Source organism: Mastigoproctus giganteus, chromosome 5 (genome assembly GCF_048544385.1).
Source record: "Mastigoproctus giganteus isolate SK-2022 chromosome 5, ASM4854438v1, whole genome shotgun sequence".
NCBI classification, from domain to species: domain Eukaryota; kingdom Metazoa; phylum Arthropoda; class Arachnida; order Uropygi; family Thelyphonidae; genus Mastigoproctus; species Mastigoproctus giganteus.
The window spans coordinates 188737253-188762089 of NC_143579.1; the positions used below are offsets into that span (position 1 = coordinate 188737253).

General features: G+C 36.8%; 1 protein-coding gene across 2 annotated transcripts in view; it reads left to right on the top strand.

Moving 5' to 3' along the window:
* The window catches only part of mRpS23 (mitochondrial ribosomal protein S23), a 92750-nt gene that overhangs the window by 67270 nt on the left and 643 nt on the right, over positions 1-24837 (top strand). For both annotated transcript variants that reach the window (XM_090373602.1, XM_090373601.1), the window contains exon 4: positions 18015-18135. In XM_090373602.1, the coding sequence (XP_090229728.1) occupies positions 18015-18135 (121 nt within the window). The remainder of the gene's footprint in view (positions 1-18014; positions 18136-24837) is intronic.

Genomic DNA, 24837 nt, shown 5'->3' on the forward strand with positions numbered 1-24837 from the left:
CTGCTGAGTCCAAGGATGCTCTGATAATTATGGCTAAGGGTTTGCTTACTTCCTTTGCCTCCTCCTTTAATATAACTGGATAGATCCCTTCCACCACAGATGCCTTTCTTATGTTTAACTTCAACAATTTCACCTCCACTTTGCTCTGTTATTAAAAAATCATTAAGCACCCTGTTACAGTTTGATAAACTTCTGGCATTCTCATCCCCTAATAACTCATCATGTATGAATGTAGATGCAAAATACTCATTCAGATTGTCAGCTATATGAGCAGGATCATTAACAGTCAAACCATCGATATCAAGTGGACCAATCTGATTCATCCACTTCCTTCTAGAGTTTATATAACTAAAGAAGTCCTAGTTGTTTTTCTTATCATCTTTTGCCAGAGATTTCTTGCAATCTGCCTTTGCTCGCCTAACTTCCTTTGACTTGATTACAGACTAGCTTATATCTATCATAGGCTTCTGTGTCGCCTGATAATTTACATGCATCCATGCATTTTTCTTTTATGCCATAAGTCTCATTAGTTCATTTGACATCCATTTAGGTCTAAATCTTGAACAATATTTCTTAGTTGCTATGAAAAGCCCAGTAGCTTTCAAGACTAATTCTTTGAATGCTTCCCATTTAGAATTTGCTGTTGGTAACATCATCAGTTGGTCCCACTGTATAGAATTTAAAAACTGTCTGAGACCACTGTAATCACAATTACGGAAGCAAAAACCCTTACATTTACTTCTGATGGTAGTTGCATCTTTAAGTAAACCCCACATTAGTAAACTGTGATCACTACCACCTAGTAGTTCCTCTACCGGTAAATTCTTAATGCACAATTAATCCCTGCTGATAATCAGATCAAGAGTATTGCTCTCTCTAGTTGACACTCTAATGTGTTGCTTTAGAAAGCAATTGTCAAATAAATCCACAAAATTCTTGCTAGTGTGCAAGTGACCAACCAGCAAGTTCCAGTCAATATCTGGGAAGTTAAAAGCACCCATTATAAGACAATCTGATTTACTGGCCCACTCTATTTTTCTGTACAATTGTTCGTTGTACTCATCAGAGTCATTAGGCCTACAACACACTCCTACTCTCAATTTTGATTTCCCAGTGCTTGCGTTACACCAAACTGACTCGAACTGCACTGTCCAGCCATGTCAACTGGATGCACTTCCTTAGATGTTATGTGTTTGTTAACTAACAATATAACCCCTCCTCCCTTCCTAACCTGTCTATCCTTTATGTACACATTGTACTCCCCAAATTCTAATTCTGCACTGCTTATATCTGTGTGACACCACGTCTCTGATATCCCAACAATATCCACAATATACAGTGTGCCGGTTATAGTGATCACGTTTGCAAATTGAATTTTTATTCTAATAAATGGTGATTCTAATAGCGAAAATTGACAAATATTTTCAGAGACTATAAAAAGAAAGATATAAAGCACAAATTTCTTTATTACCAAAGGTTTATTACCAATTAAATGATAAATGAAAATCGCAAGTATAAAAATAAATTTATACTTATGTATATAGCTTAATTAATATATATATTAATTAATTTATGAAAACAACAGGGATTGACTGCATAAATCATAATATCCTACTCAACAAGGCTCAACAATCTTGGCTTGAGAGGAAAAAATTAACCTTCTCCTTGAAGACTATCTTACTTATAGGCCATTTGTCGTTAAAACAAACCAGTCTTTTTCAGACATTTCTTATTTCTCCAGGGGAGTACCTCAAGGTTCGCTTCTCGGACCTATCCTATTTGTTCTTTACATTAATGAATTTCTCTCTCATCTTCCATCTTCCCACCTAGTAGCGTATGCTGATGACATTTCCATTCTAATCACTGATAAAGACCCTAACCAACTTCAATGCAAGATCTCTGCTCTGCTCTGCTCTGCTCTCTGAAATGCATAGTTGGCTTCAAAAGAATCAGCTAATACTAAATCCAGAAAAATCCAAATATATGGTGTTTAGGACGAAAATAAACTATTAAGTATTGATTTCGAAATAACATACAAAGGAAAACAACTCGAAAGGGTGAATAATACCAAGTTTCTAGGAATCTGGCTGGATGACAAGCTGAGTTGGGATAAACAAATGATTACCTTACGAAAGAAGACTTCGTCACGGAATACTCTCCCGAACCTCTGCCTGTGTACCTCCTTCCCTTCTGAAACTAGTATTCCTTTCCTTAATACAGCCTCACTTCACATATGGAATCATCTCATGGGGTACAACCAGTCAAGATAACCTTACAAGAATCAATTCACTTGTCAATCGATGTGTTCGTTCAATTTTGGGCCTTCCCTGGAATGCATCGGTGACTTCGAGATATAAGGAAGCGAGACTCTTAAGCATCTACCAACTGATGCAAAAAGCTGAGGCGGTCTTTGTCTACAATGCTTTGAAAACACCAAACTTTCCTCCTCTCTTCAGATCCTTTTTTATAACAATAGAAGAAGAAGGAATAACATATAATTTAAGAAATGAAGCGAACCTGAAGGTTCCGCTTTTTAGAAAAGCCACAGGTCAGAAAAATATAAAATACAGAGGCGCAAAAACCTGGAATAATCTTCCTGAAAATATCAAAAATGCCATTTCACTAAACAGGTTCAAGAAGCTCCTGACTGAACACATCACCAGGGATGTCTGATCTAAATCACCTTTCACTCAACTTTCCAACTCCTGAACTTTCCACAATGCATACCAGTTTGGAAATTATGTAAACAAGTTGACGGAATAGCTGTCAAAAAGCTTGTAACACTCTACGCAATTATTTCATAATTTTTTCTTTCATACTTTTTATTGTAAACGTACTCACAATGTAATTATAAGTACTGTTGTTAACCACGCTACATGTGTGGTTGGTTGATGAAGTCTCTGTAATGGAATGTAGAAATATGTCCGATTCATGGTGTATCTGGTTTTATTGTTATCTTTTTCAAAGGGAACACCCCCCTAAAAAGCCTCTGGCTTATGTGTTCTCCCTCCCTTCTTGCTGTTACCTCCCAACAATTGTAATGCAAAATAGGGATAAATAAATTATTATTATTATTATTATTACCTGTATTTTAGATATGGGAAGCTTCTTTTCCAGCACTTACAATATCCCAACCTTATTCGGCCAAAATTACACAAAACAGGATACCCAATATGTCCAATCGTGTCATATAAGAATTCAGCCTTTGCTTCCTTAGCCGTGTTCATCTACCCAATTCTAAAACCACTTTGAGAACTCCTAACATATAACATAAAAAACTACGATGCTTTATTCATGAACCTTAAAGATCTTCATATCAAGGAGGATATGAAGTTATATTCACTGGATGTGACTTCACTATACACTAACGTAAATGTACCTTATGCCTTAGACATAGTCTGGGCCTACTTAAATGATGATAACATAAAAATTAATAACACCAGACTTCTTCGAACTAACGAAACTATTAGTAAATGCTAATTACATTCTCTTTCAAGAAAAAATATAAGACAGATTTTCGGCCTCCCTGTTGGCCTAAACATCAGTGGACTCATTGCTGAGCTATACTTAGACAAATTAGAAAAGATCCATCTTGATCCATTTATACCACAGATCACATATTACGGAAGATATCTGGATGACATGCTAATTATCACAGATCATTTGACCATAAACAATATTTTACAGGTTTTTAATAACATCCATCAGAGATTAAAATTTGAATTATTAATTGAAGCAGAAACCCACTCCATAAATTTTCTTAATTTTACCATACACAGATTAGACCAAAAACTAAATTTCAGTATATATAGAAAACCCACTAATAAGGGGATGCTTTTACATTTCCACAGTTATCATCCCCAACCATACAAAAAATCGGTCATGCTGAATCAATTTCTTAACGCCTTTAAATATTCTTCCACCCAGATTTCTCTAACGACAGAAATAAATGAATTAACCAGAAGATTCTCAAATAGGGGTTACCCACTAACCTGTATAAACAAAGTTAAAACATTAGCCCGGGAAAAAATAAATAACAATCTCGAAACAAACATTGCACAAAAATCCGACAAGGCCAAAATATATTTCATTACCATTCCATATGTTGAGTACTGGTACAATAAACTTAACCAAATATGCAAGGGAACCGACATGAAAATCATAGCAAAACCCATGAACAAATTATACACATTCTTCAGAAATCGACCTTCAAACACCACATTCCAATCACAGCATGACCTAGTATACAGCATCCCATGTAAAAATTGAGACGCTGTTTATGTAGGATCTACCATGGTAGTGGCACAGCTTCGAGCAATACAACACGAAGCTTCAGTGCGGGCGGGTCATTCAAATGCATTGGAACTTTTATTCCATGCAATAAATGAATGCAATAAATGAACGACATTCATTCGGCTTTAATTCGGCAAACACTACAACATAAGACAAAAGTTTTGGATTAATTGTGAGTTGCTCTATTCCTGTGAACATGACACCCTGAAAAGTTCTAGTCCGACTTAAGGAATGAATGTAGAGAATAATCCCCCATATCCATTAAGCTTTTTAGACCCCTAAATTTTAATTCTAATGTAAAGCTACAGGACCAAAAAGAATAATTGGTATTTATTTATTAAAGCTTTTAGACCTTCAAAATTTAATTTTATGTCAATACATGTAATGGTTTCCTTGCTGTCAGAGGTATGGTGTTTGAAGACAGAAGTCTTGAGCGCTCAATGTTGAGACCGAGGAGTCTGAACACTACAGTTCTGACTGTGGGGAAGATGTCCCAAGTTTTTTGTAAAATTGATATCCCCTTCCCAAAGGATTATTAGCGCGTTGGACTAGGAGAGTTGGCTGGAAAAGAAGCTTCCTATATCTAAAATAAAGGTAATCCCTGTTGTTTTCATAATATAATAGAATATAGGAATTATCGAGCACTTAATAGCTCTCTATTATGAAATATATTAATTAAACATAACACTTTGTAATATGATTGTAATTGAAAATAGTCACTTATTTTAGATTGCTTTAAATTATCACTACAAAATCTATTTATATTTCAATATTGTATAACAGTCTATATTCACGATCACTTGCACCAGTTTCTTCCAATGCTCTCCTGAGGATAGCTGTAACTTCGTGAGTTTGCCTTTTTGTAATGAATTTGTTTGGGGGGGTTCATCTTCATTTTCCTCCTCCTTGGCAAAATTATCAGTAACAGATTGGGCAATTTCTTCATCTGTTAAAGCTGTAGTAATTTGCAGATCACCATCTATATCCACCCAATCGTTAAACTCCTATTCACCCATGTCTTCATGCTTTTCAACGTTTCATCCTTTTCACTGTGATCAGTTTCGTGACTTAATTCATCATCATGAATAATTAATCATCATCATTTTTTGAAACAGTTGCTAATGCAGGTTTCGGAAATTTCATTCCAGGCATTCATTGTCATATGAGTGCATCTAGAACAGTTATCTGCTTTTGCGATATTGGATGATGTTCCCAAACCTTCATCTATAGACTGGTTGATTCTTTACCTCATATCTGATCTATGAAAGGTCTTAAAGGTTTTTATTATTCCCTGGTTGAGAGGTTGAATCAGTGATGTGGTAATCGAAGGTAGAAAAACTAATTCAATGTTTTTGAAAGTCAACTTTGGATGAACTGGGCAATTGTCCAAAACCAATGCAATTTTTTTATTTTTCTTATCCAATTGCAAATCCCATTTATGAAGATAATCTAAGCATTGGCATTATTGGCATATTCAACAGGCAGCTGTTTTACTCCTTTAAAACATCTAGGCGATTTACTCTTGCCGATAACTAATGGCTTCATCTTGATTGTTCCCGTCATGTTGCATGTTAAAAGAACTGTAACCTTGTCCTTTATCTTCTTTCCTGCATACGCAGAGCAATTTTTAAAAATGATGCATTGGTCTGGGGTAGCTCAGTAGTACAATCCTGTTTCATCTATATTAAAAATGTCTTCAGGATTATAAGTGCTTAACACAGTTTGCCAAGAGGTTTTCAACCAGGTGTCAGCTGCAGAACTATCGGAATCTTGTTTTTCCCTGTGACGTTTTTTTTTTGTAAATAATATCATGCCTCTCCTTCCATCTTGTCAGCCATCCATCCGTCACTCTAAACTCTTTGTGTAGTTTTTTTAGCAAAATCATTAGCTTTTTGAAGAAGAATGCTACGATTCATTGGTGCATTGAATGAGCTGGCCTGTTTGAACCAAACGAGCAGAGCTTCATCTACTGTTTGGCATCCCTTCATGCTTCCTTTTTTCTGATTTCACTAATCACATTAGTGCTTGATGTGTGACATGATTTTAATAATTTTGATAAAGCTGACTGAGGCAATCCTAAATTTACTGCTGCTTCCCTTTGAGACATATTGCCTAAGTTTAATTTATTGTATGTTTCTATAATTCATAACTTATCTTTTACACTCAAATTCACTCTCTTTCTGTTCATTGACTTTTTAAAATTTTACTACCCAAAAAAAAAAAAAAAAAAAACCAGTAATAAAGATAAGCTTCAATCAATAACAAAGCACATGGCACACACAAATTGGAACTAACACGACACACACAAGTGAGATGAAGTTTAGATATAGAAATGAAGAGCAGATTTCAGTGAAGGGGAAACACTATAATAACGTGAAAACACAGAATTTCAGCTAGTGTATTGGTATTATCGCAAATGCAATAAGATTGAGTTTACTACCCAATTTGCACTAACAGAATTGCATTAACAGAAAAGCCTAATAAACCGGAAACTGCAAATTTGTTTTATGATTGTGACCTCCAGAAATGTGCTTTAGAAAAATATCACAGAGGCATTCAAAATTGATTCTTATAACTGAAAATGTGATTCTAATAAACGATGGAAGTGTAGTGCATTTTATTGATTTGAATCCGTTCTTCGAAATTTGATTCTATAAAGTGGCTGATTCTAATAACCAGTGATCACTATAACCGGTGCTTACTGTATTTAGATTTACGTTCAGTGATGCTGTGCTCACAGAAACTGTATACTGGAGGAGTGATGAATCATAAAATAAACTGAATCTTGGTCTGGCAACAGCCAGGAGAATATATAAATATGGAAACACTTACATATTGACTGTAATGGTGTGAGGCAGCATTTCCTAAACTGGGGTCTGTAGACCAGTTCCAGGGGGTTCCCGAAACGGACCCTCTGGAACTTGTTAAATTATTCGTTCTGTGTATAGCAAATTGATGATAAATAAAGTTATTATTATATATTTATGTAAAAATAAGAATAAAGTTGTTTTAAACATAAAACTTTGAATTTTCTTTTCAGAAAACCCAGTGTTTATACATATATACACACACACAGGGAAACATATGCATATATATTGGGGTCCACAAACTTTTTTTTTTTATTTTTGAAGGGGTCTATAAATGTTTTTTGATTTTTGAAGGGGTCTATAAATGTTTTTTGATTTTTGAAAGGGTCCATAGATCTCAGTAGTTTGGGAGCCACTGGTGTGAGGGATCCTTTGTATGGTATAGTTTTGGACTAGCAATTTTTGGGGACTACACTATACAGTGAGGACTGGATTGTCTTACCATGATATTCTATGTTTATTTCATATGCTGATGGAATTTTACAGTGAATGGTCATATATGTTTCAACAGGGCAGCACTTTGTCATAAAGCATGATGTGCAATGACATTTCTGTATAAGAAATTCACATTACTATTTTAACAGCACCAGAGCTTGTCACTCATATCTGTGTTATATATCTGTCTATATAACGTGTTTATGGGCTGATTTGCATGTTATGGCAGCTGAAAAAATCTCAGAATTATTTGGTAGGGGGGAACCCTGCTCCTCTGCCTGGAATCAGCTAAATACAGCCGCAGTTGAAGATGACTTCAGAAATTCCTGCAGTCATTGAACCCAGACCTCTTCAATTGAGTGGCAGATGGCATTGTATCATGCCAGCAAAGTTGCCATAGAAAGCTCTTTGACGAGAACAATGTGCTTCCACTGGGTGATTGGCTCAGAGCTTAACCCTCTTTGAGCATATGTGGGATGAACTGGAGATGTCACAAGTTAAAAGACTTTCTGCATGAAGAATAGTAAAATGTCTATTGATATTAAGAGTAGGGGACCGGCGGAATTACTTAGCAAGTACAGGTCACTGTTGAAAAAAAGCCGTGAATTAGGGTTGAACTTGAAAGTGTCTGCAATTCTGCCCAGACACGATAGGAGGGAGTATATGATGAGAGCCTTGTCGATCAATTCGGCCCTGGAGGGATTGTGCAAGGCTCAAGGGGTAGAATTTTTTTCAGCCTGGACTGTACTTGTTAACAGGAGAGATTGCTTCTACAGGGATGGGATACACTTAAATAGAAAGGGTGCAAGAATTTTTGCTGATGCTGTCGAGGCAGTGTTAGGTGGGTTGGAAAACTGCTAGTTGGGGGGGGATACAAGGACTAATAGATTAACAGTAGCCAGTGGCAGAGGTGGAAGTGATTCTTGCACTGCTTCTATTGAAATGAGCAGAAGTCTGAAAAACAAGATGCAGGATATTTCAGAGACTGCTGGTAGTCATTGCGGTACAAGTAAACACATGGGTTGTGTTAGGGTAGCTAAGAATAGAAACAGGTGCATGTATACCTGCGTGTACACCAATGCTAGGAGTTTGGTAAATAAATTTGATGAATTTGAGGTATTGCTCAAAACATCAAAGGCAGATATTGTTGGGATATCAGAGACGCGGTGTCACACAGATATAAGTAATGCGGAACTGGAATTTGGGGAATACAATGTGTATAGAAAGGATAGACAGGACAGGAGGGGAGGAGGGGTTATGCTATTAATTAAGAAACACATAAAGTCCAAGGAAGTGAAGCCAGTCGACATCGATGGACAGGGCAGCGTCGAGTCAGTTTGGTGTGACATAAGCATAGGGAAATCAAAATTGAGAGTAGGAGTGTGCTATAGGCCTAATGACTCTGATGAGTATAATAAGATATTGTACAGGGAAATAGAGTGGGCCAGTAAATCAGAGAGTCTTATAATGGGGGACTTTAATTTCCCAGATATTGACTGGAATTTGTGGGTTGGTCACTCGCACACTAGCAAGGCTTTTGTGGATTTATTGGATGATTGTTTTCTACATCAGCATGTTCGTGAGGCAACAAGAGGGAGCAATACTCTTGATCTGATTATCAGTAGTGATTCTTCATGCATTAAGAACCTGCAGATAAATGAACCACTAGGTGGCAGTGATCACAGTGTGTTGAAGTGGGATTTACTCAAGGAGGTAACTACCATCAGAGGTAAAGGGAAGGGTTTTTGTTTTCGTAAAGGCGACTATGATGGTCTGAGACAGTATTTAAATTCTATACAGTGGGACCAACTGATGATGTTACCAACAGCAAACTCAAAATGGGAAGCATTCAAGGAACTAATCTTGGAGGCTACCAGGCTTTACATACCAACTAAGAAATATTGTTCAAGGTTTAGGCCTAAATGGTTGTCAGATGAACTAATGAGACATGTGGCAGAGAAGAAAAATGCATGGGATACATACAAATTAATGGGTGACATGGAAGCCTATGATAGATATAAGTTGGTCTGTAACCAAGTCACAAAGGAGATTAGGCAGGCAAAGGCAGACTATGAAAAATCCTTGGCAAAGGATGCAAAGAAAAACAGAAAAGAGTTCTTTACATACTTGAACTCGAAAAGGAAAGGGATGAATCAGATTGGTCCACTGGATATTGATGGTTCAACAGTTGAGGATCCTCCTCAGGTGGCTAACAATCTAAACGAGTATTTTGCATCTACATTCACGCATGAGGAGTTATTCAGGAAGGAGAATGATGTAGGTAAAGTAAACATTGGCAGTGAGCTGGATGATTTTGTAATAACTGAGAGGAAAGTGGAGGAGAGATTGTTGAGGATAAACATAAAAAAGGCACCTGGGGTGGATGGGATCTATCCAGTTATATTAAAGGAGGCAGCAAAGGAAGTAAGCAAACCCTTAGCCATAATTATGAGAGCTTCCTTGGACTCCGGGGAGGTACCTATGGACTGGAAATGTGCAAATGTGACCCCAATTCACAAAGGAGGTTCAAAGGCTGACACAAGTAATTATAGACCTGTTAGTTTAACTTCTGTTCCAGGTAAATTAATGGAGGCACTGGTTAAAGAAGCACTGCAGGATCATCTAGACAAGAATTCAGTTATAGCTCAGACGCAGCATGGTTTTGTTAAGGGCAGGTCTTGCCTGACCAATTTGATTGGATACTATGATGTAGTCACAAAAGAACTGGATGCAGGGAATAACTTTGATATTATATATTTGGATCTTAGAAAGGCTTTTGATACTGTTGCACATGGAAGACTGCTGCACAAATTGGAGCAGTGTGGCATTGGAGGCAAATTGCTGCTATGGATAAGGGGATGGTTGAGTGGCAGAAGACAGAGAGTGGTAATCAATGGACACTGCTCAACGTGGACTAATGTTATTAGTGGAGTTCCTCAAGGTTCAGTGTTGGGTCCGTTGTTGTTTTCAGTGTTTATGAATGATATTGATGATGGGATATCAAGTTTAATGTCCAAGTTTGCAGATGATACAAAGGTTGGCAGGGTCGTTAAGGACAATACTGATGCTATGCTGCTGCAACAGGATCTGGAAAGGTTGAACAGATGGGCTGAGAGGTGGCAAATGAGGTTTAACATCGACAAATGTAAAGTGCTGCATATGGGAAACAGTAACCCCAGAGCAACGTATCAACTCTGCGGTACTACACTGACAGTGGTGGAGAATGAAAAGGACCTGGGGGTAATTGTGCAGGCAGATATGAAGTTCTCTGAGCAGTGCAGACGAGCTGCAAGAGTAGCTCATGGTGTCTTGTCAATGATATACAGGAATTTTTCTAGCAGGGATAAGGAGGTGATTATTCCCTTGTATAAGGCAATGGTAAGGCCACATCTTGAGTACTGTATACAGGTCTGGAGGCCTCATTTCAAGAAGGATGTAGAGCTGCTGGAACGGGTACAGAGAAGGGCAACAAGATTAGTAAATGGAACAAAGGGTTGCTCTTACGAAGAAAGGCTTAAGTTTTGCAAATTACAGAGTCTGGAGACTAGGCACCGGCGAGGTGATCTGATAGAGGTGTATAAGGCTTTGAATGGTTTGAGCATGCTCAATGCCAATGGGATTCTTCATCTTTCTCAGAATAATCACCTCAGAGGGCATAAATTCAAATTGAGGAAGGACGGATGTCGGATAGATGTGCGGAAATTTGCCTTTGGCCAGCGGGTGGTTGGTTGGTGGAACCGACTTCCATCACTTGTTGTTGAAGTTGATAGCCTAAACAAATTTAAAGCTCAACTGGACAGGTATTTCGAACGAACGGAGGGGTGAAATGGGAGTGGGTTTTTTTTTTTTGGCTGATGCTGAATAAGCTTGCTTTCTTGCATCATATGCCTCTGCTAATGCTAATGCTAATGTCCATTTAAATTTTTAAGATGGCAGAAATTTAGCCACATAAGCTATATTCAGAGGTAGGCCTACATCATATTAAAATTGTTTTTTAGTGTCTGACTTAGTGTCTCAAACTTGTGATGACATTATTTATGTGCATTGCTTTCATTGGTAATGTTAACAGCCAGAATGGCAATATAACAAAATTAACTTTTTTTTTTTTTTTTTGTTTTGAAACACATGCAAATGGTATATGAGGTGCTACCCAAATATTCCTGAAATTTAAATGTTGCTTGGGAACTATGTCTAGTACCTACTTGTTGTGCTAGGTAACACTGCATGCATCCTTTGTGAATCAGTGTGCCACATGGTGTCGGGCTGGATAAAGTCATTGAATATTTATATGCAGATCTTTGGCGGTGTGTTTCACATAGTATGCGATGACTGATGTGAGAGAGCAACTTGGTTGCATCAAGTTTTGTTTTCTTAACGATACAGCAGTAGCAGAAACCCATAAGAATTGAAACAAGCCTTTGGTGACAATGCTTTAGGCCAGATGCAGACCTACTACTGGTTTAACCGTTTTAAAAACAGTCAAATGTTGGTTGATGACGACGACGATCACTCTGAGCTTCCATCATCGAGCACCACCCAGATGGCGATCCATCCACGACATTTGTGACATTGTGGGACTATCATATGGCACGTTTCAGTGGATTTTGTCAGACGAGTTGAACATAAGAATATTGCGGCTAAGTTTGTGCTACAGTTACTGAGTGAAGACCAAAAACAGCATCGTGTGGAAGTTAGCAGAGATCTTCAAGAACGGGCCAGGAGTGATCAAAACTTCTTTTCTACAGTCATCACTGGTGACGAGAGTTGGGTATGACCTAGAATCTAAGCAACAACCATCCCAGTGGAAGAGCCCACCTTCGCCCCTACCACAGAAAGGCCAACAAGTGAGAGCAATGTGAAGTCCATGCTGATCTGTTTTTGGACAATGATGGGATTATCCATAAGGAGTTCGTCCCTCCTGGCCAGACCGTAAACACAAAGTTCTACTGCAACGTCCTGAGGCAGTTAAAGGAAGCCATCAGGAGGAAACGTCCAGAGAAATTGTGTACAAAGAATCGCATATCCTTCTTCTTGACAATGCGCCAGCCCACACATCTCTTGCTGTGGTGCAGTTTTTGGCATTCAACATGACAATCATCTCCCAGCGACTTCTTCCTCTTCCCAAGAATGAAAATCAAGCTGAAAGGTTGAAGATTTGACAGCGTAGAGGATATCCAAACTGAATCGCAGGTGGTGCTGAACACTACAACGAAGAAGGACTTTCAGGATGCATTCAAATCATGGGAGAAGTGCTGGAATCAGTGTTTACGTCCTCAAGGGAACTACTTTGAATGTGACAGTGGCAAATAAGACCCAGGGTGAGTCTAATTTATTTTATAAATACATTTCAGGAACTTTAGGGTAGCACCTCTTATACCAGATCTCATCGGTTGGGCTGTGATTAATTACAAATGTGAAATTGTAATCAGCAATGACTATCTTTACCATTTTGGAAAGCTCTAGAAGTTTGAAAACGAATGCCATGAGCTTAATTTAAAAAAAACATAACTAATCAACGAGAATGGTGTTGCAATACATTATGGCCAAATTCAAATGCTGTGAAGTTAATACATGTTAATAATACAGCAATACCTTGCTTAGCGCAGCTTCAAACAGCACGATTTTCAGTTAAGTTTAAGTCAAAAATTTACTGTACATATTAAAACTCATTCAGTAGCCTAGACATGTACTCTACATATATGCTGCATCGTTGTAGCCTAGGAAAGCGTACATATATGCTGCCGTAGCGAGGTGGGCAGGAGCAGCAGTTCGTAGCATACGCTTCTTGATGCGGAAAGGTCAGGGAATGACTACCGCATATGTTCTCCAAAAAGCAGCTTCAGGGAATGACTACCGCATATGTTCTCCAAAAAGCAGCTTTGATCGCAGCTTCACAGCTGCGATCAAATGTTCTCCAAAAAGCAGCTTCACCAAATTTAGCTTTTATGTAATTTTGAAAATACAATAGATTGTATTTTCAAAATATAGATTGGGGGAAAAAAAATTGCAAGGAAAAAAAAAAAAAAAATTTCTTTCGTGAAAATTTTGAAACTTGCCTCGTTTAGACTCATCATTCAGTGCTTGCGGGAGTGACGCATAGTATTGTGCCTTTGTTATCTTCAATATTTTTATTTAAAATTGTCGGTGATATAAATTCCTACTAATTAATATTTATTACTCTTAATATGTCTAAGATGAAATCATATGTATGGAATTATTTTGCTCGAAAAAGCACAGATGAAGCACAACGTTCGAAATGTCAGAAGATAATGAAGTCGTCTGGAGGATCTACATCATCTTTGATGTTGCATTTAAAGAAAATGCATTAGATTGACATTAAACAAGATAACAGTGAACCTCCTGTAAAAATGGTAAGGACATTAGAAAACTTTATCATTAAAAAATCTATGGAAGAAGAGATTTCAAAATTAGCTGCTTTAGATGGATTTTCTTATAATTCAATTGCCAAGAGTGAGTTTATGCAATCAAGCCTTCACCTTCAGAGAAATAAATACAATAAATTACCACCAGCCTTCAGTGAATGGAATTAAAAATATGGTTCTGAATTATTATAAAACTAAGAAAGAACTCATTCAGCATTTCAAAAATTCATTGGTTTTGGGTGCATAGTATTCATTGACTTTAGATGAATATACGTCTATACAAAATAAAAGGTATATGAATATAAATGTGCATTCAAAAGACAATCATTGGTCGTTAGGTCTTATTGAGATTAATGGTTCACTTGATAGCAGAGAAAATAATCATCAACAATGTATAGCCCATTGTATACATCTGTCAGTTATAGATGTACTTTATGAAAAAGCAATCAATTATGGTACCACAGTCTCTGAGTCTCCCAAAGGCAATGAAGAAAATGAAAATAATGAAGAAAGTAGTGATGATGAAGAAGTTGAAGAAAGACAGCAAGGCATGCTTTATCAAACCGACTTTACCGATGAGCTCATTTATTTCTTCAATCCAATGGCCAATATTGCACAAACTATTAACAAAGTCAGAAAAATTTGCAAGCTTTTTCGAAAATCGCCTACCAAAAATGACATATTACAAAATTTTGTTAAAGCAAAATTTAATGGGAAAGAATATAAACTTATATTAGATTGCAAGACTAGATGGGATAGCACATTCTATATGATTGGGAGATTTTTGAAATTGAAAAATTGCATTCCAAATGCTCTATGTGCAGTACTGTCAACTGAAGCTGTGTCTGACGATGACTGGAAAACACTTGAATTGCTATGTGAAAGTTTGCGACCAGTTGAAATGATTCTGAAGGCTATAACCTCAGAAGATATAGACTTACTTAAAGCAGAGTCTTCAATAGAATTTCTGCTTGCTAAGCTTGATACAGCAGAAAACCCATTTGCTTTAAAGTTTCACCAAAGCCTTTTGCAACATTACAATGCAAGATGAAATTGCCAAACTGTGACTTTGCTGAGCTATCTACACAACCCCAAAAAGTTTAGGAAAGAAGATTCAGGTTCAAGAACTTTTGATTTTCCAAGTAAGCAAGTTTTGAAAAAGCATGCTGAAGAGATTTATCAGATTATTTGCAAAACATTATGAAGGAGTCTTAGCGTTGAATGAAGAAACTGAAAATAAATGAACTGTTCTTTTAGAAGAAAACAAACACTCATGCGAGAGTATGATAGTGTAATAAAGAGATTAACTGAAGAGTCTTCAAAATATCCAAGTGAATTGGAAATCAGCAAAGAATTTAAAATTTTGGAGGCAACTAGCAGTAGCTGGAGAAAGTTTATGGAGAAAAGCTGGAGAAAGTTTATGGAGCACTGCTGACCATTAAACCAACAAGTGTCCAATCAGAAAATGTTTTCGATCACTGGTCTCTTTAACACAAAAATAAAGTCAAATCTATCAGGAAAAATGCTTAATATACAAAGGGTACTAGGAAAGTTTTGCAATATGACGCAACAATGAATCACAGGAAGCTGCTTGTTGCTGCATGTTGAGACATGTTCATACGTGCATATTAGCTGCCACGCCAAGTCGATTGGCTCAGTTATTCATTAGTAGTGAGAGTGTAAAGTGCTTGCGATGGCATCGTGGTCACGAAATGAGATAAGGACAGTTTTGCGGTATAATTTCGTGCGTGGTTTAACCATAGACCAGTGCTTAGAAGAAATGACTCTTGCACTAGATGATGATTATCCACATCGTACAACGATATTCAGGTGGTATAGAGAATTCCAAAGGGGAAATTTCACTCTGGAGGATTCTGAGAGGCCGGGAAGGCCACGAACGTCAGTTACGGATGAAACGTTACTGCTGTGAGGAAAATGCTTGACGAAAACAGGCGAGTGACCTACCAACAGATAGAGGATACTTTGGGCCTAAATGCACCAGCAATTCGTTCGATTCTACAAGATCATTTGCACGTGAAGAAACTTTGTTCTCTCTGGGTGCCACATCAACTGACTGAAGAGCAGATGACACGACGTGTGACTTGGTGCCAGGAGATGTTAAAAAAGTTTGATAAGGGACAATCTCGGTATGTGAACAACATCGTGACAGGTGACGAGACTTGGCTGTACTATTACGATCTGCCGACCAAGGCTCAAAACAAAGTTTGGGTCTTTGATGATGACAACACACCCGTAATTGTCAGAAAATCCCGATCTGTAAAGAAGAAAATGATGGCTGTATTTTTCAAATCGAGTGGAATTGTGGAACGTGTCGTTTTGGACACGCAGAAGACAGTCACAGCTAAGTGGTATACTGAACAATGCCTGCCTAAAGTCATTGGATCTATGAAGAACCTGCGGCCAAAGTCAAGAATGGACACCTGGTACCTCCATCACGAAAATGCTCCAGCTTACCGCGCCAAAGCCTGCACCGAATATTTGACCACGACAGGACTGAAACTTCTCGAGCACCCTCCCTATAGTCAGACCTTGCTCCCTGCGACTTTGCACTGTTCCCGCATGTCCAGTGATTGGGACAACGAGTGTGCTTTACTCCCTAGTGAAACTTGGCAGAACTGGTTTAAAGATTGGTTTCGGAGGATGGAGAGGTGTATTGAATGTAGAGGAAATTACTTTGAAAAAATTAAATAAACAAAGCTATATTGCAAAACTTTCCTAGTACCCTTTGTACTGTGTTTTTTAAAGGATCATTTTCAGAAAAAAGCTGAAAAATAAATAGTAAAGTAATTTCCCCAAGCTGTTTTTTCACATTATTTTTATTTATATATTATTATTTTTTTGTTTACTATACGAGAATATAGTTTTTATTCAAAGGATTTGAATACAATTTGTAATTTTGTATAATCTCAAGCTGGTTACTTTTTTGGAGCATTTTAATTTTTTTATTTTTTTTTACTATAAGAGGTGATAGATTTTGTTTAAAAGATTTGATTACGATTTGTACAATCTACCCAAGATAAAATAAATACCTAAGTCTGAGAAAACCGGTTTTAAGAGTAAACTTCGGTTAAACTCTGTTTTGAAATTTCTCGGTTTTATGCAAGCCCTACTTCAGACCAATAAGATGTAATTTTAGGCAACATTTTTAAGAAAAAATAGTGTGCCTTATGGTCTGTAAAATATGACATTTACATGGATGATGATGGCAATAAGTATTCTGATGCAAGACAGGTGAAGGTCCAGACTATATGCTGTGGCTTCCCACTGCTTTCCTTTCAAGTGTCTGTTCAAGGCCAGTTTGCTAGGATGTAACCTTAGAATAACTCAGGAAAAAACCCCCATGCATCTCCACTTCAGATCATCTAACTCAAACTGGGGTGAAAAGGCGATCAGAAATTCTTACAGTGTAGGATGGGACTTAAATAAATCCTTACCTTTCAAAATGAATGCCAAGTGATTAAGCCACTGTATTATCATTGGAGGAAAAGCTGGAGAAAGTTTATGGAGCACTGCTGACCATTAAACCAACAAGTGTCTTTATAAAATAGGTTGAATATAAATAATACTCAAGAATTTGAAGTACTAAAACTAATAAGCTAAACAACACTTTATACTTAGATAATTTATAAACATTGTGAAAAAAAAAGTGAACAACCAATAAAGGCTTATTTACTTGTGTATTAAAACTATTTTAACTAATCTTAAAACTTTTTTTTTGGCTCTACTAATTGAGAAATAGTAATTAGAATTTGTACTGCATAGTAATTGCAAAAGATCTGTGTAAAAGCAATTTGCACCACAGTATAAGAGTAATTTGTTTCTTGTTAGAATACCTTTGTAAAAGTACATTATGAAAGTTTCATACTTTGTAAAAGTAGATCATTATTTTTATTAGACTGCTAACTGGCATCACAAAACGGATGCTATAAGTGGGGAACCACCATTTATAAGGAAATTTTATGATTTCTCTTTGTGTGTGTCATAACATGTATCTAATAGAATTATTATTCTGTAGATTTTTTGAAAAATATCAGCAACTTAAGAATTACAACATCCTAGAACCTGATCTTTTTAAAGCTACAACAAATGCATTACAGGAAGAAGGAATTCTGTTAAGTGGTACTCAAGTGTCTGAAGTAAGATTATTATTTTTGTTGAATATAATATTTTTATATACTTGCACATGGTATTAAATTTAAGCTTATTGTAGATTCCACATGTAAGAAACATTTATAAGGATACAAATTCAATTTTATTATAATAAAACTGTTATTTTATTTCATTGTCCATTATAAATTCAAAAGTACATCATCAACATTTTATTATTTTAGTGGGTACATTTCAGAACAGTAGTGAGGCCATTTAAGTGAGCAACATGTATGCTTCCTAGTCAGAAAGATGGATTGTGATCAGTAATGAGTTAAGACTGTCTTTGTATTTTTAAAACTGCTGCTATATGGTGTGGTAGGAGCTTATGTGTGCTTAATTCTTCCAGAAGAACTTTTCCAACTGCACATCTTAAAAACTTTTCCAGAATATCCCATACAGTAGTGTAGCCAGGGTAGGGTTAGCAGGTACATTGTATTCTCTGATGCCGAAACCTGGTATTGTGGCACTTTTTAGCATTAGGCAATTGGCAACGTTTTTTTGTGAATGTATCTGCTGACAAAAAATCCTGGCAACACTACTGATCCCATATGTTCTGTGGGAATCAGTAGTGTAGTTCTGCCTTGAATCTATTTAAGCTATCAACTTCTACAACGACAGATGGAAGTTTGTTCCAGCAACCAACCACCCACTGGCTAAAGGCAAATACTTCCGCACATCTATCCTACAACTGTCTTTCCTCAATTTGAATTTCCTCAATTTGCCCTCTCAGGTGATTATTCTGAGCAAAAGGAAGAATCCCATCAGCATTGAGCATGCTCAAACCATTCAAGGCTTTATACACCTCAATCAGATCACCTCGCAGGTGTCTAGTCTCCGAGCATTGTTAATTTGCAAAACTTAAGCCTTTCTTCATAAGAGCAACCCTTTGTTCCTTCACTAATCTCGTTGCCCTTCTCTGCACTCGCTCCAGCAGCTCTACATCCTTCCTAAAATGAGGCCTCCAGACCCGTATACAGTACTCAAGGTGTGGCCAGACCATTGCCTTATACAAGAGGATAATTACCTCCTTATTCCTGCTAGAAAAATTCCTGTATATCATTGACAAGACACCATGAGCTACTCTTACAGACCATCTGCACTGCTCAGAAAACTTTATATCTGCCTGCACAATTACCCCCAGGTCCTTTTCATTCTCTACTACTGTCAGTGTGGTACCACAGAGTTGATACGTTACTCTGGGATTATTGCTTCCCATATGCAGTACTTTACATTTGTCAATGTTAAACCTTAGTTGCCACCTCCCAGCCCATCTGCTCAACTTTTCTAGATCCTGTTGCAGAAGCATACTGTCATTAGTGTCGTTAACAACTCTGCCAATCTTCATATTGTCTTCAAACTTGGACATTAAGCCTGATATGCCTTCATCAATATCATTTATAAATACAGTAAACAACAATGGGCCCAACACTGAACCCTGAGGGACTCCATTAATAACATTAGTCCACAAAGAGCAGAGTCCATTAATTACCACTCTTTGTCTTCTCATACTCAACCATCCCTTTATCCATAGCAACAATTTGCTTCCAGTGCCACACTGCTCCAATTTGTGCAACAGTATCAAAAGCCTTTCTAATATCAAAGTTATTTCCTACATCCAGTTCCTTTGTGATCATATCATAGTATCCAATCAAATTGGTCAGACAAGACTTCTCTTTAACAAAAACATGCTGTGTCTGAGCTATAACTGAACTCTTGTCTAGATGATCTGCAGTGCTTCTTTAACCAGTGCCTCCATTAATTTCCCTGGAACAGAAGTTAAACTAACAGGTCTGTAATTACTTGTGTACCCTTTGATCCTTCTTTGTGAATTGGGGTTACAATTGCACATCTCCAGTCCCTGGATACCTCCCCTGAGTTTTTAGCATTAGTAGAGGCATTTGATGCAAGAAAGCAAGCTTATGCAGCATCAGCCAAAAAAAAAAAATAAAAAAGAACCACTTCCACTTCACCCCTCTGTTCGTTCGAAATACCTGTCCAGCTGAGCCTTAAACTTATTTAGGCTATCAACTTCCACAACAAGGGATGGAAGTCTGTTCCACCTACCAACCACCCGCTGGCTAAAGGCAAATTTCCGCAAATCTATCCTACAGTTCAAGGAAGCTCTCATAATTATGGCTAAGGGTTTGCTTACTTCCTTTGCTGGCTCCTTTAATATAACTGGATAGATCCCATCCACCCCAGGTGCCTTATAATTTCTCCCCCACTTTGCTCTCAGTTATTACATCATCTAGCTCACTGCCAGAGTTTAATTCACCTCTGGCATTTCCCTCCCTGAATAACTCCTCATATGTGAATGTAGATGCAAAATACTCATTTAGTTTGTTAGCAGGATCATCAACAGTTGAACCATCGATATCAAGTGGAGCAATCTGATTCATCCCCTTCCTTCTAGAGTTTACATAAGTAAAGAACTCTTTGCTGTTTTCCTTTGCATCTGTAAGATCCGAATCTTACAACTCCAGAAAAATAATAAATTTTTCTTTATATATTTTGAAATTTATTATACTTTAAACAGACACGGTTAAGCAAATTGCTGATGTGTTTCCACAGTTGTTTGTTTGAGGTAGAGCGCATGAATTAGTGTAACAATATTTCTTAGTTGGTGTGTAAAGCCTAGTAGCTTCCAAGACAACCATCATAGTCGCCTTTACAAAAGCAATATCCCTCCCTTTACCCCTGATGGTAGTTACCTCTTTGAGTAAATCCCACTTCAGCACACTGTGATCATTGCCACCTAGTGGTTCCTTCATCTGCAGATTCTTAATGCATGAAGAATCACTACTGATAATTAGATCAAGAGTATTACTCCCTCTAGTTGACTCCCGAACATGCTGCTGTAGAAAACAATCATCCAATAAATCCACAAAAGCCTTGCTTGTGTGTGAGTGACCAATCCAAAAATTCCAGTCAATATCTGGGAAATTAAAATCCCCCATTATAAGACTCTGATTTACTGGTCCACTCTATTTCCCTGTACAGTTGTTTATTATACTCATCAGAGTCATTAGGCCTATAACACACTCCGACTCTCAATTTTGATTTCCCACTGCTTGTGTCACAGCAAACTGACCCAACACTGCACTGTCCAGCGATGTCGACTGGCTGTACTTCCTTGGATTTTGTGTTTCTTAACTAATAGTATAACCCCTCCTCCCTTCCTCTCCTGTTTATCCTTCCTGTACACATTGTACTCCCCAAATTCCATTTCTTCATTCCTTATATCTGTGTGACACCACGTCTCTGATATCCCAACAATATCTGCCATTGATGTTTTGACTAACACCTGAAATTCATCAAATTTATTTACCAAACTCCTGGTATTGGTGCACACTCAAGTATACATGCACCTGTTCCTATTCTTAGCTACCCTAACACAGCCCATGTGTTACGGTAGCTAAGAATCCTGTCTCTCTTGTTTTTAAGGCTGCTGGTGATTCCAATAGAAGCAGTGAAAGAATTACTTTAACCTCTACCAGCTGCTATTGTTAATCTGTTAGTCTGTGTATCCCCCGAAGCTAGCAGTTTTTCGACCCTAACAATGCCTCGATAGCATCAGCAAATATTCTTGCATCCTTTCTATTTAAGTGTATCCCATCCCTGTAGAAACAGTCTCTCCTGTTAACAAGCACAGACCAGCCTGAGAAAAATTCTACCCCTTGAGCCTTGCAGTCTCTTCAGGGTCAAATTGATCGACAAGGTTCTCATATATACTCCCTCCTATTGTGTCTGAGTAGAATTGCAAACACTTTCAAGTTCAACCCTAATTCACGGCTTTTTTTCAGCAGTGACCTGTACTTTTTAAGTAATTCCGCCAGTCTTCCACTCCTAATATCGTTAGTGCCAACGTGTACAACAATATCACCTTTTGTGCCCTTAAAAATTATCTTCTCTACGTCATCAACCTTTGCCCCTGGCAGACATATCCTGGTCCTGTTCCACCTATCATTTTTGCACAATACTTTCCCCATTTCCTTGACAATAGTCACCGACAACTAATAGTTCCTGTGGGACCAGCGCATTCTGCCTTGGGGGTTGCTACTCTGTTGTGTGGTGCTCAAGTGCTAGCTCTGGCATTGATGTAGGCAGCTGAGAGCTCGATGGGCCCCTAAATTTAGATCCTTCGAGGGCATCCAACCTGTCCTCCAAGCTCTCTTATAAGCCCATAACAATACTGAGTTGTCGCCTGATTTCCTTACATCGTGCACACACACAAAGACATTCAATTGTGCACACACACACAAAGACATTCAATTGTGCACACACACAAAGACACCCTTGGCAATACATGTCCTGTCCCTAATTTTAAAAGGCTGTGATTCAGAGGACAACTGTCTCCTCAGTTCTCCCCTGAGCCACACTCCTGTTAGCTTGAGCCTTTTGCTTTGCTGCTCTGAGTCATTATTTCGATTCAATTTCAAATAAAATTTCAATACAAAATTATAATCCTAAACTTATATTCCAATGCAGTTATAACACTATATATATATATATATTTTTTTTCAGTATTGAATATTATCTCCGAGTTTTGTTATATAACTTTTGTATCTCCTATCAAGTTATATGTTTTAATTAATAATGTTACGTTTGTAAAATCTAAGTCGTTATATGTATTTAATTAAAAAATTACAATTTAATTGACAATGAAGCTTAACAAGATTAATAAATTTTACTGATTAATTGATAATACTATACTATACTAAGCTAACAGATTTCTAATACCGTGCTATGTGTTTCGCTATCTAGTTTTACCTTAAGCCTGTTTTGAATTTCTTCAGAATGGTTTTACATGAAATGTGAAATGGAAATACAATTTAATACAGGACCTGTAGTCAATAAAAAGTTTCCAATTTGTTGTTCTTCAAAAAAAACCCAATACGATTTGGGAGAGACAATTCACATCTGATTAAATTTATAGTTATTAATGTTTTAAGACATTAATTAAAGTTTATTGTTTTAAAAAATGGATTATTTGTATTACATTTGATTTTAATTCTGTATTCTGTTTTATTTTTCTTTTCATCATTTGTGTTCTAATGCGATCTAAATGAATATGTTTGCTGAGTCTTAGACAGAGATTTGAATTGGCACTTTTATGTAAATATAAACATGTTCTTGCTTTATATATGTATACAAGTTGTACAGCTTCTTCCGATACATCTATGTGGATGTAAATGTAGCTTTATACAAGGGTTGATCCATAGGTAATGACTATTGGGTGACAAAATTTTTTGTTGCTGAGTTTGTATCATGAAGTTTTATATATATTGCTATTATAGATATCAAGATACATGCTAAATTAAAAGTTGTCTATTACAGATCCGAAGTTATGAACAGTTAAACTGGTGTCCACTTCTATCAACAGTCGGTTATAAAGGTTCTTTTCAGGTCACTAGAAAATAACTCAATTGCCTGGATTCATGAGAAATTAAGAAAAATATACCAGTAAGATACTACTGATATAATCAAAGTTTGTAGGTGGTTGCACTGTTTTGTAGTTGTCACTGACTTTTGTGATCAGCCAAGGAGGTGAAGACCAAAGCTTGTGTGCATGCATTGAAAAAAAAAAAAAAAACATGCTTTTGGATGAAATGATTCAATCAGACAGGACAATAATCACATTTGCAATGATCCAAGTACTAGAATGTTCAAAGAGAAATGTATTAACCTTTTTGGAAATATTAGATTATAGGAAAATATGCTGCTAATGGATACTGAAGATATTGTCAAGAGAAATTTAATTTTCCAGGCAGGAGATCTGCCAAGACCTGTTGCAGGAGTGCAATAACTTTCAAGGAGATTTTTTTTAAAAGCCTGATAACATATGATGAGACATAGATTGTGGCCCTCATTCTAAACATCTTTGGTACCATATATAATGGACACATTTGTCGTTTCCAGTGAAGGAAAAATCTTGAGTTTCCAAATCATCACGGTATTGTAATTGATTTTTTAGAGAAAGGTCAGACTATATATAACGTATTGCCAAACACTTGATAAGCTTAATCCTGCAGTTGTGGCATCTCTAATTGTTTGTAACAATTCGTTGGTGATGGTGGTGCTACACCTGACAGATACAAATTTTCATTTTAATTTATGGGGTTTTTTGAATTTTGCTTGAAGTATGCCAATATTTTTTATTTTCTTAATGGATTGAAATACTTACTGCATGCATTTTAAGTTTTTAATAAAAAAAATAAATATTTAAAAGTGCTGTTTTTTACCTTGTTATTTGAAAAAAATAAAATAAATTCTGCTGAAAATTAAAAAAAAAATGTTATAGGCATAAAATATAAAGATGAAGCTATTAACCTCTTCTATTTTCCACTTTGAAGAACTCTTAACCATGCAAAATTTAAAATGTGCACATTCATATATATTTTTGCTTACTATAAGTATGAATAGTAAAAAAGCTTATATTATTCACTTAATTTCAAAGTTTATTTCAAATTCTCATGCTAGTGTTACTACAGGTTAAAAGGAGAACAAAAGTGGTGGGAAATAAAAATTCAAAAACTATATCAAGTTAAAATTTGTCTATATTTAGTAAGTGATGGAAAATCAGAGATTTTTATCTTGGGCCAATTAATGTGGGATCATTTTCAAGTTATACCTCACATGTGTAGTGTCACGGCTACAGGCTTAATGGGACTATAAAACAAAAATAGGAA